The 13,119-nt window shown below is 46.7% G+C and overlaps 1 protein-coding gene across 1 annotated transcript in view; it reads right to left on the minus strand.

Annotated features, from left to right (window-relative positions):
* The window catches only part of CSNK1E (casein kinase 1 epsilon), a 230,776-nt gene extending 227,550 nt beyond the window's left edge, over positions 1 to 3,226 (minus strand). Inside the window, exon 1 of the mRNA XM_086963318.1 lies at positions 3,046 to 3,226. Within this exon, the coding sequence (XP_086819444.1) occupies positions 3,046 to 3,114 (69 nt within the window). The 5' untranslated portion in view covers positions 3,115 to 3,226. The remainder of the gene's footprint in view (positions 1 to 3,045) is intronic.
* Positions 3,227 to 13,119: the final 9,893 nt, after the last annotated feature.

A 13,119-nucleotide genomic window follows, 5' to 3' on the forward strand; every position in this document is an offset into this window, starting at 1 on the left:
CTCCAAGAAAAACTGCCGCACCCTCGAGAAAGCCTGGCGCAGCAACCAAACCACAGATAACATGACTGCCCTCAAGCACGCCACCCGCAAACACCACCAGCTGATCCGCACCACCAAGAAGACAGCATTCAAAGAACGACTGGACAACAACGCCCACAACAGCAAGGAACTCTTCAGCATCGTCAAAGAGCTCTCCAACCCCAGCGCCGGGAACAACGACATCACTCCCTCGCAAGACCTCTGCGACTCTCGCCTCGTTCTTCCACCGCAAGATCGCCAAAATACACAACAGCTTCGGCGCAACAACCACCGAACCTATGCCCCCCACCACCACCCTCTGCGCCTGGACCCCGGTCAGCACTGAAGACACCACCCGCACGATGAACACCATCTACTCCGGATCCCCAACCGACCCCTGCCCCCACCACGTCTTCAACAAGGCCGACTCCGTCATCGCACCCCATCTCCGGGACATCATCAACGCCTCTTTCAACACCGCCACCTTCCCGGAAAGCTGGAAGCACGCCGAGCTCAGCGCCCTCCTGAAGTAATCAACAGCGGACCCCACCGGCCTCAAGAACTTCGACCCCATCTCGCTCCTCCCTTTTCCTGCCAAAGTCATCGAGAAGACCGTCAACAGACAGCTTGCCGCCTTCCTCGAGACGAACAGATCCCTCAACCACTCGCAATCCCGCTTCCGCGCCAACCACAGCACCGAGACCGTCCTCATCGCAGCCACTGACGACATCAGATCCCTGCTCGACAACGGGGAAACATTGGCACTCATCCTCCTGGACCTCTCCGCAGCGTTCAACACTGTCTGCCACCGCACCCTAGTGCAACGCCTCAGCAACATCGGAATCCAAGAGAAGGCACTGGAGTGGATCATCTCGTCCCGCGTCGGAAGAACCCAGAGAATCTGCCTCCCTCCGTTCAGATCCAAGGCCACCAAAGTCATCTGCGGCGTACCACAGGGATCATCACTCAGCCCCACCCTCTTCAATGTCTACATGAGCCCCATCGCATGCAAACACAACCTCAACATCGTCTCCTACGCCGACGACACACAGCTGATCCTCTCCCTCACCAAAGACCCAGCCACCGCCAGAGCCAGCCTACATGAAGGGATGAAAGACGTTGCCGAGTGGATGAAGAACAGCCGCATGAAACTGAACTCGGACAAGACGGAAGTTCTCATCCTAGGATCATCTCCCTCCGCCTGGGACGACTCCTGGTGGCCCCCTGCCCTGGGCACCACTCCCAAGCCAACAGACCACGCATGTAACCTGGGCTTCATCCTGGATTCCTCCCTCTCGATGACCAGACAAGTCAACGCCATCTCATCATCGTGCTTCAACACCCTGCGCCATGCTCCGAAAGATCTTCCGATGGATCCCCACCGAACCAGGAAGACGGTCACCCAGGCACTCGTCACCAGCCGACTGGACTACGGAAACACCCTCTACGCCGGAACCACAGCCAAACTTCAGAAAAGACTCCAACGCATCCAGAACGCCTCCGCACGACTCGTCCTGGACATCCCCCGACACAGCTACATCTCCAACCACCTAAGAGACCTGCACTGGCTCCCCGTCAGCAAGAGGATCACGTTCAGACTCCTCACCCACACACACAAGGCTCTCCACGACCTGGGCCCCAAGTACCTCAACAACCGCCTGACCTTCTACACGCCCACCCGCCAGCTACGGTCGACCAGGCTCGCCCTCGCCGCCGTTCCACGCATCCGCAGAGCCACCGCCGGTGGAAGATCCTTCTCCTACCTGGCAGCCAAGACATGGAACTCCCTCCCCATCCACCTCCGGCTAACCCAGGACCATCTCTCCTTCAGGAAGCAACTCAAGACCTGGCTCTTTGAGCAGTAACATACCCCTCCCCACCCCACGCCTTGAGACCCTTCCGGGTGAGTAGCGCGCTATACAGGTGTCATGATTGATTGATTGATAACGCCTGGGACAAACTATGCTGACCCTGTAACAGAATTGCTAATGTGTTCTTGTATAGAGAAATAAATAAAACATGTTGAAATTAAAAAAAGTATTTACTTTACTAACTAGGCAGTGGCATTCACTTCACAACAGTCAGCGAACCAAAACACAAGTACCAAACATTGTACAGTCTAGAGTGTGCTGTGGCATAGATTATTGTAAAATTCCAATGAGGGCTCAAAGGAAGTAACTCTTCGTGGCATCTGTAGGTAGTAAGCACAGGTACCAACTATGTCCAAGGCCTAAGACTACCAAGTCAGTCTAGCACCAAAAATTAACCTTAACTTGCAAACTGACTTAGCAGGAGTGAATTCAGTCACCCATTGACTTCGATTGCTTTGAGTAACCTGGAGGAAGGGGGCGTAAGAGGAATGGCTTTGACAGTAGTTGTATCTCTAGTATGAAGTACTATGGGGGGGGGGGGAGGAGTGCTATCTGACAGGTGGATACTTTCTGTTCAAGGGGTCGGTGTCTAGAAATCGGGAGTTCTCTGTTAACTATACTTATATCTGTCTGAAAGGGGCTATCTTGCCAAGAGGAATTCCGACTGTCTCACGGGCAGAAAGGTTATCTGTGGTAAAATTGAGATGTTTCGGTCTTTCCACGGGGGGGGCATATGTTTGTTAGTAGAGTTCTGGCTACGGTGTAGGCGGGTGGGTAAATTAACGTTTCGGGGCTTACGTCTCTCATACAATGGGGGGCTGTCTTTACTAAACTGATTATTTCTCCATGAGGCTATTTTGCTTTCGCTCTACCGGGCGAGGGTGGTCGCTATGAAGGGGGGGAGCGTTTGTTTCAGCTTCACAGATTTGACAGTGGGGGACGCTCAAAGAGGGGGCGGCAGGATCTGACACTAGCCCCGCCCCCTGCCCCACTTTCCCCGGCCCCCCTACCACCGCAGAGGCTCTCCTGCTCCCCATACAAGGGTGGTCCTACGCTCCTATCCCGGGGCCCCCTGCTCAGGCTGCGCCGGAGCCGGGATGGTCCCGGAGGAGAGAGGATGGCGAAAGATTGTGAACCCGGGAAACAGCGGCCTTACCTGGGATGTACAAGCTGCGGCAGCGGCGCTTCCTGTTCTTCGAGCCCCACCCCCCGCGCCTGACGTCATCGCGTAATGCCACGCCTGGTACGTCACCACAACATGGAGGGTCACTTTACAGCTGATGTCACTTAGTCTCCACAACAAGGAGTGGGACCGCCTACAACGACTGACGTTCCATCGCCAGCTCACACCTCTCGTGTCTGCACAACACAGGCAGCGAGGCACCGCCTCCTTAAGCCAACGTCAGTACAAATGAGACGAGACGAGACCTCGCCAACCCTGTCTTTCTGACATGCGAGGACTTGTAAACCAGCACCTCATGTTTATAGACACGCCCCTAAACCTTCCCACACATAAAGGAAATTCTCTAACTCCAATGAGGACATCTGTCTAGAACTAAGCAACGTGTGTGTATTGTGATGTCACAGCATGGGTCTGTCAACAAGTGTATCTCTGATTGGGTACCTCAATAAAAAGTCAAATAGAAATTGAACAACGGGCTCCATCTTTTCCAAGACGTCCGTGTTTTCATGTGTATTACATTTGATAATGTATGGAGATGTTTTAACAATACAAACAATAATGCTTTAATCACAACACCAGATATTCTCATATTGCCAAACGTTGGTAGTTGACAATTTTCCTTTGAATTTTTATATGGCATTATTTACGGTTTGATTTAATCAAAAAGAGACTAGCTAAGTTAGGGAAGGGGGGGGGGGGGTTTAAACAGAATTTTAGTTTAAAGTATTAGTGACTCAGTCTTGTTTTGTCAAGGGGTTGTGGCACCTGGTAGGTGTGCTCATGAAGCCCTCACCCACCAACCTAGTTGGTGGCATGCTTCATCATCGGGCCCACCCAGTGACACCTAACGTGTCCCGGGTGTGCTACGACGCCTGGTTACAGCGGAGCAGGTATGTCACTGTGTGTGCGGTGAAGGGTGTTTTGAATGTGAGTTAAAACAGCTTGGCAGGGGTCCCAGTACCCGAAGGTAGAACAAACTTTAATACCTCCCACTGTAAAGTAAACACTCGGTAAATGCTTGAAGGTGTTACTTTATTTGTAGTACATACGACACACCGGGCAGCGCTCCTGTCACCAGCTCAATCTCATTCACAGTTCAACTGTCACTACAACCTGACAAACTGTCCGATAAGCAACAGGCCATCTGACGTAATCTATGCTAATGGGGTCGCGCGGCAGGGACGGGAACATGCAGAGGACAATAATAAGAGGGAAGGGTACCTACGTCACTTGCATGCAAATGGGGGTCGCGCGGCAGGGACAGGGACACGGGAGATATATGCAGATTAGATAAAGTGCCAACGTAACACATCTCCTTCCGTAGGAAAGGAATGAAGAAAAATAGAAACACATATAACAGTAGTAACCTGAGGTTATTATACTACAAGAGTCAATTAATAATGCGGCCAAGTCATCACGGATAAATTATTATTTTCCACGTAGTCATAATCTGCGTTTAGTCCCAACACAACATATAGTTTTAACCCATTTACCAATTCACACGCAGTTGTTGCTGTTAACGAGGATAGTTTGTTCCGTGTGGGCCAAAACCAAGTTAAATCCATTCCCCCAGGTGAATGAATGAACTAACCAAAAGGATGCGGTTGAGTCAACTAATAACCAGAACTTGTGTTCAAGCGCAGTTCCAAAATGCAAAGAGTCACTTCCCACGTATACTTCCTGGCGTGGGCATTGTATGGTTTTTGGTGTCTTCTTATTCTCTTCCTCTAATTCCACAGTGTGCCACTAGCTACTGCAATCCGTTTCATTATTGTGTTCTAGTCCACAATTACTTGTTCCACTTCTCCGCATAGATGTGTGGCAACTGCCTTAGGATCCTTTTTCTTTGGAAATTTCCTGAACCATGTTACGTTGCGTCTACACCTACTCCTGCGACTGGTTTCCTTCTCATGATCTTGATCAGCGTCGGGCCTAACATCAGTTCTCTTGTTGTACTCTGTACCAGAGCCACTTGTAGACCCTACAGTACGTGCCTCATCAAAGACCAGTCTTTCTTCTGTTTCCTTCAAACTTGTTCTACGGAAGAATGTGGTTGAGTCTTCTGTGTCACTGAACACATTTTCTCTTCTGCCTTCTATAAGCCACCTGTTCCTTCTTAACGGAACTTTGAAATGCGAACATCAAACCTTATCGTGTGCTTCTTCACTTTCCCTATCAGACACATCGCTATATAACCAGTCCCAGTACTCTCCTTTCACGTTACTCTTTGATTTATTCAGACTCTGGCCATCCCCTCCTACTAGGCCAATGTCATCAGCACATTTCTCCCTTGACATAGGTTTGTACTCGGCCTGTGCAGTAGAGCGCCACGCTTTCTCATTTTTGAGGCGGGTAGACTTGCACGGGTCCTCCTCTGCCCTCGTGGTTGGTGTTTTCACTCCTGTTCCCTTATAAACCAGTTCTACTTTTTCCACACCATCATCCTCACTGGTCTTTTCGCTGAAACTTTTACTTATGTTTCCTTCAACATCTTTTCCCCAGGATGTTTTAAGATTTCTTTTGGATTTGTCATCTGCTGCATCTCTTATCCTCTCATTCCTCTCAACAGCCCTTGTCCCGCCGACATAGACCACAGATGGCGAAGTTCTCACCCTAAACATCTCCAACTTAGAACATTTTCTTCTCTTGTCAATTGTCAGCCTACTCATGGGGTTTGTGCTAGTGGGATTTTGTGTCAGTCCTAATTCCATTTGTTCGTCCCATCCTAGTACAGAGAACTCTTCTTCTGAAATATAAACATTACTCCATATACTTCTCTTCATGTAACTCAATTTCATCTCTCTACATCCGGACAAGATAATTTTTTCACCAGTGTATGTTTCCAGGGACGTGTCTACTTCTTCCAATTCATTCCCTAGAATCACAGCCAATTTATTCTTCCATATACTTTTGCTTACTACTGTACAAATTGACCCGGAGTCAACGTTAATGTCAATATCTACACCACCCATACTGATGGTATACTTATGTTTATTTTCATTTTTGTTCACAACCATTTCGACATCTCCTTCTTCTCTGTATATTATGTTCCTTTGTGCATGACTATTCTCTACTTGCTTATAATGTTCATCTAAAACATGCATGGCGTTCTCAAATACATTCCTGTCAGTTCCCTTATAGATTTCCTTTTTTAAGTTATAGTACACTTTCCGTCCACCGGCTCCTAAACTGTGTAACAATACTCTCACCTTCTCCTCCGGTTTTAAAGGTTCTTCCTCCTCATCAAAAATGGATATATAATTGTTAAAATATTCCTTCCACTCCTCCCATTCTGCAATATTAACACCATCTCTTTTCATAAATGGCTCTGGTGGCGGTAACTTATTCATCATGTTCTTTTCCATGTTAATATCACAATCAATTTCTGATCCAAAAAGAAAAATATACTATTGACAACTTAGATGATGCGCTGAGTTCTGTTGTTCCTTCTCGCAATGTGAAGCACAGTTCACCTTCTCCTCACCTAGCTCATTTAGTTTGCTTTCCTCAGAATTTACTTAGACGTGAGTTTTCAGACTTTTCACTTTTTTTTTTTTTAAATGTTTCCTCCTTTCATCCTTTTATGTATTTACTTTTATTTTCCTTTTGAGAATCAAGAAAACTATTCGTAAACCTCCTTTTGAAGTGCTGATCGTAAAGTTACTAATGGGGTTACTACTCTTATTCACACTTATCTTCTCTAACACGCTTTAAATGAACTATTTTTTGCTTAATAATTCGATTTAATTATTGCCTGGAGTTCTCGTGTGAAGTTGCGATTTCAGCACTCAGCAGTAAGGTGGCGCTTCTACGTGACGTGCGTCGCTCCCCCTACGCGCCACCAAGCTGAGGAATGTGCTACGCACGAGGAACGCCGCCAAAACTTCTATTCGTATCACCCTCTTGTTCCTGAATCTGCTGCTTTAAGGTAGAATATTTTTCCTTTTATCAATATGGTTTAGTTAAGTTTCCGCTGAGGAGAGTCAGACTTATTTCTTTCAGGTAGTTTACGCATTCGAAGGGTTCCGCCGCTCTAAATGTGCCTCACTTTAACTCAAAACACGGCTAAATTCTCATCTGCTGCTCCATCCTTAAGAGTTCCATAAATTCAATCATTGACGCTGTGGAGAATCTCACTTCACACACGTATACCTTATGATATTATCATTGGTTTCACAATGGATATCTGAGGAGAATTTCACTTCCAACGCTTTTGCGCGCTGATTTACCTAAAATTCAAAATGCGGTTGCAGTGAACAATATGTCCCCTGTTACGCTCACTTCTCCTCAAATTAGTCACCTTGGCATTTCACATAAGTCTTGCGCAAATCCCAGTATTAAGCAACTAGGGTTCCTTACGTCACCTTATCCTTTCACACGATAAACCCAAGTCCACTTTTTATACACTGGTCACACTTCTTATGGATGACATCCAAGGCTCACTTTTCTACTTCAAAATTGCGGTGACAGCGATTTAAAATCGTTCCCTGCTCCGCTCAAATCACCTCATTCAGCTTAAACTGCTCACCTCATGAACTTGCGCAGATTCCAGTTTCCTTGAACTCGGGTCTTACTTTTCTTCAATATAATTAAAATTCACAAAACGCCCAAGGTTCATTCAGAATTCCTGGTCAAATTACTTCGCAATAAGTCCAAGGGAATTATTTCACCTCACTCAAATTTCAAAAATGTGCCGGAAATCACGGAGGCTGCTCTTTTTCTTCAACTCATACACGTTTAACGATGTCTTCTTTTTAAATTTTCTCACGTGGTGGGTTCTCCGGCGTGCCGTCCTCGTCGCCAAATTTGTAAAGTAAACACTCGGTAAATGCTTGAAGGTGTTACTTTATTTGTAGTACATACGGCACACCGGGCAGCGCTCCGGTCACCAGCTCAATCTCATTCACAGTTCAACTGTCACTACAACCTGACAAACTGTCCGATAAGCAACAGGCCATCTGACGTAATCTATGCTAATGGGGTCGCGCGGCAGGGACGGGAACATGCAGAGGACAATAATAAGAGGGAAGGGTACCTACGTCACTCGCATGCAAATGGGGGTCGCGCGGCAGGGACAGGGACACGGGAGATATATGCAGATTAGATAAAGTGCCAATGTAACACCCACGTCCTTGGTGGGAGGTCGTAACTCGCCTCTAACGTCCACCAGCCTTATTTTTAACCGCTGACGGAGGCCCAGGTATTAAAGTTTGTTCTACCTTCGGGTACTGCGACCCCCGCCAAGCCGTTTTAACTCACATTCAAAACACCCTTCACCGCACACACAGTGACATACCTGCTCCGCTGTAACCAGGCGTCGTAGCACACCCGGGACACGTTAGGTGTCACTGGGTGGGCCCGATGATGAAGCATGCCACCAACTAGATTGGTGGGTGAGGGCTTCATGAGCACACCTACCAGGTGCCACAACCCCTTGACAAAACAAGACTGAGTCACTAATACTTTAAACTAAAATTCTGTTTAAACCCCCCCCCCCCCCCCCCTAACTTAGCTAGTCTCTTTTTGATTAAATCATATATAAATCGGGGATACGGGCTAGCTATCTGGTCCTCTCTCTCCCTCTTGATACACGATTATTTACGGTTTATCAGACACCCAGGGCCAGGGGGGGCTGGGCAGACATCTGGTTGAAGCAAGGGGTGGATGAATGCTACATGTAAGGCTCATAAAAGTGAGAGTAGCCACTGAGCTACAACTGGCACACGCGTGGCAACCTCATCTTACGCCATGTAATCAGTAACACGTTATTTTCCAGTGCTACGTTTCCTTGTGACACCCTAATCCATGATGGTGGTCTAGTTTTGGCCCAATTACTTACCAATAATCTTCATTACTCCTAATCCAACTCGCATTGTCCCAGTTTTTACACCAAGATATGAATCTCACCTCCAACACAGGAAACAAAGAACAGAACCCTGCCCACTCCAGCTTGGCATTATGATAGGGCAGGGGCCTCCAACCTTTTCTGTATTGGGAGCTACATCTGATCAGAGAAAATCATGGTGAGCTACTAAAGGCTAAGCAAGCCGCACATTGTTACAAGACGCCTGCACACCCAGCTTAATTGGCTTTAAACCTAATGTCCATTGAGCCAGATGCTATGGTTTGAACAAAATACTCTGACAAGGGGCACTATGACAGGGCTGCCATGTGTGTCAATGAGAGCGTGGTCTTTGGGGATGTATGAACATGTGTGCGTATGAATGGGCTATATGCGTACTGGTGACTGAGAGACTGTGTCCTATGTACTCGTGGCACAGGACACGTTTTTAAATGAGAGGAGTTTAAAGTGAACATGCTTCATAAAACATTAAGAGGTATTGGGCTTAGTACTTAATTATTTTATGAAAACCTTTTTTTCACTTTACATTTCTCCCATTTTAAAAAAATACTATTTTTCAGTTTTAAATATGGCACAGTATCTACTGGTCACTAGGATCAAAAGGCCTGCTGCTCTAAAAGCGACACTTTGAAATGGGATCAAATTAAAATGACTTAATCATTAAGGTCATTTTTCATTAACATTTCGCTCAAGCTTTTCGGCAAGCTGTTTTTTTTCCTTTTTAGGGATTTGGAGTACCAGAGTGAGGCCAGGTTCTTAGGTTTAGATTTGCTAAATTTAGAAGGGACAATGATGTGTAAAGTTTTCATAAAAGCTCCCTCTGAGTCTTTTAAGGCTATATTAATGTCTCTGTAATCCTTCAAAAGAGGTATGAAGGCTGGAATAAATACAGAGGGTACTACTTTCATCCATGTTCTAATGAGTCTTGGAGCTCTTACATTAGAATCTCTGGGTTTCTCAATGTAAAAATGAATGCTAATGGTAGAGTGATCTGTCCACACATGAGCAACGGGAGGATCTACCTCTAAATTGTGTGCATTAGAGAATACTAGGTCCCGCATATGTCCTGCATTGTGAGTCAGGCCTTTCACTTTTTAGTAGAGTCCCAATGACTCCAGATCCAAAAGCAGACGTATTTTGTCAGAATTAGAGCTCATTTCTGTGTGATAATTAAAATCGCCTAGCAACAGGAAATTTTCTGCAGCTAAAATATGAGGGCAAGCCATTCCATCAGCTTGGTGCTAAAGTCTTTCCTTACACCTAGTGGCCAATAGACTAATGCCCACTCCAAGTTGATTTGACACAGTTTTCAATTTAAAAATAACCCTCTCTATCCAATTGGCAGAACATGAGTCTAAGAGTGTGGTTTTTATTGGGTTTGGAGAGGCAACCCCCCCCTCAGTTTATGACTGTCTATCCAGTCTAATTAAACTGTAATCAGAGGGGAATGCTATAGCGATGCACGGAAAAGCTGCAGGATGGAGCCACGTTCCTATAATGACATATGTCAGGTTGTCTGAGTCCTAAAGGTCCCAGAGTCCAGAAGCATGTTGGGTGATGGAGCGAGCATTCATATAAAGGCTGTGTAGCTGTAAGGTAGAGTACCTAGGAATTTCTGACGAAGCGCTACTATCCCTTATAGTAGGTCATTGTCCAGTAGTATTATAAAGAAGATTTGCGCTTTTCCTGAGAGGGCCTTCCTGATCCAGAGACACAGTGGGCTAGTGGTTGATCTCCTTTTATCAGTTATCGTTTGTGTACAATAGACAAGAATGTTCATAACATTCATATACAAGCATTGGCATAGTCAATAGCTCTCGCCTTTGGGACCTTATAAGTGCTTAACCATGCAACAGTTGATGTTGTTGCACAAAGGATATTGTGCTGCATAACTAAATACTTATAAGGTCCCAATAGCGAGACCTATTGGCTATGCCAATGCTTGTTTAAAGTAGGTTATCTGTTTGGGCTAGATGAATGATCAAACAGAGGTAATAGACACACAATTGCAATGTTATATTTTAAAAACAAACCATTTGATGGGGGGGGGCAATGTCACTACCGCTTGCAAAAATTTATAAGCTGAGCTCAAATGTTCAATCAATCAATCAATCAAAGACATTTATAGAGCGCACTACTTACCCGTAGGGTCTCAAGGCGCTTGGGTTGGGGGGGGCGGGGGGCGTTACTGCTCGAACAGCCAGGTCTTGAGCTTCTTCCTGAAGGAGAGGTGATCTTGGGTCAGGCGCAGGTCGGGAGGGAGGGAGTTCCAGGTCTTGGCGGCCAGGTAGGAGAAGGATCTTCCTCCTGTTGTTGCTCTTCGGATGCGGGGGACGGCGGCGAAGGCGTGGCTGGCTGATCGGAGGTGGCGTTTGGGAGCGTAGAAGTTGATGTGGTTGTTGAGGTAGCTCGGGCCTTGATCGTGTAGGGCTTTGTGTGCGTGGGTGAGGAGACGGAAGGTGATTCTTTTGTTGACGGGGAGCCAATGCAGGTCTCTCAGATGTCCGGAGATGTGGCTGTTTCGTGGGATGTCGAGGATGAGTCTGGCTGAGGCGTTCTGGATCCGCTGGAGTCTCTTCTGGAGCTTGGCGGTGGTTCCGGCGTAGAGGGCGTTGCCGTAGTCCAGTCGGCTGGTGACGAGGGCCTGGGTGACAGTCTTCCTGGTCTCGGTGGGGATCCACCGGAAGATCTTCCGTAGCATGCGCAGGATGTTGAAGCACGACGAGGAGACAGCGTTGACTTGTCTGGTCATGGAGAGGGAGGAGTCCAGGATGAAGCCCAGGTTGCGTGCGTGGTCCGTCAGTTTGGGTGCGGTGCCCAGGGCGGGGGGCCACCAGGAGTCATCCCAGGCGGAGGGCGAGGAGCCTAGGATGAGGACCTCCGTCTTGTCTGAGTTCAGTTTCGGGCGGCTGGTCGTCATCCACTCGGCTACATCTTTCATCCCTTCGTGAAGGTTGGTTCTGGCGGCGGCGGGGTCGTTGGTCAGGGAGAGGATCAGCTGGGTATCGTCGGCTTAGGAGATGATGTTGAGGTTGTGTTGAGGTTGTGTTGGCGTGCGATGGCCGCGAGGGGGCTCATGTAGACGTTGAAGAGGGTGGGGCTCAGCGAGGATCCTTGAGGGACGCTTCATGCCACTATAAAGAATAGTGGTATAAGAACGTATTTTGTATCTTATTATTAATACTGATTACTTTAGTCATTGAGCATGTGAAATGGGTTAACCATCAGAAAGGCAAGCATGCACACAGAGGTTTAAGATTTAGAGAGAGAGTAGGACAAAAGAACTTGCGGAAAAGTTTGATTTCATGTTGGTTATTTGGAGACTTGTTTAAAAGACCGTAAGTAACTTTCCTTCTCCTTAGATATGGTTATACAAGCAAAGTTGACATAATTTGTATCTGTACTCTTGATCTGCGTGAACTGGAGGCCATTATTTACAGCTTTAAAGCTAATAATGATCCCAGATGACACCAATTCAACCAAACCTCCTGCAAGCTGCCTGGAACTACAAGCATTAAGTTAACAGTAGACGACAATAGTACTTAGCTTATCCGGATAGGTGAGCATGCATTTTACCAGGGTGTTCGCTAAGTCCTTTCTTTAGAGGCTTTACCAGCAGTTGCTGGTATGTGTGCTTCTTCAGTATATTCAGTGATATTCACCTGCCCCAGGCCTCTATCCAAGTGGGTCAGGGAGTGCATCTCCCAACCATTGCCTTACCAACCCACTGTAAATGAAATTCTGTACAAATATTCTTGACTTCGCACTAGGTAAAATACAAGCACTATGACATGGTGCGCCCTCTGCATTATTCCTTACCCTGCAGTATTCAGCGCGAGCTGAAAGCATCTGTGTATAAGGGACATACCTTCATTTGAGCCATCGGCAAAGCAAGGCCCATCGTGATAGGCCCATTATTCACATGGCAAAAATCTGTGCACAATTCTCTTTGTGCACACAAAGCATAGTTTGCACACATCCCTTTTGTGAGTTTGCCTATGCCTGTTTTGGTACAATAAAAATGCAAAATAACACTGTTAGCATGAATGAAATAATGATGAATCTTCCAATCCCATTAAAACCTCCTACGCAATATGTTTATTGAGGAGCATAAGTTAATGTGTTACCTACATTACCGCACGTAAATCAGAGCATTATTTTGGGATACATGTTTGTAGCAAATA

The sequence above is a fragment of the Lissotriton vulgaris genome, chromosome 1_1 (genome assembly GCF_964263255.1).
Source record: "Lissotriton vulgaris chromosome 1_1, aLisVul1.2, whole genome shotgun sequence".
Taxonomy (NCBI): domain Eukaryota; kingdom Metazoa; phylum Chordata; class Amphibia; order Caudata; family Salamandridae; genus Lissotriton; species Lissotriton vulgaris.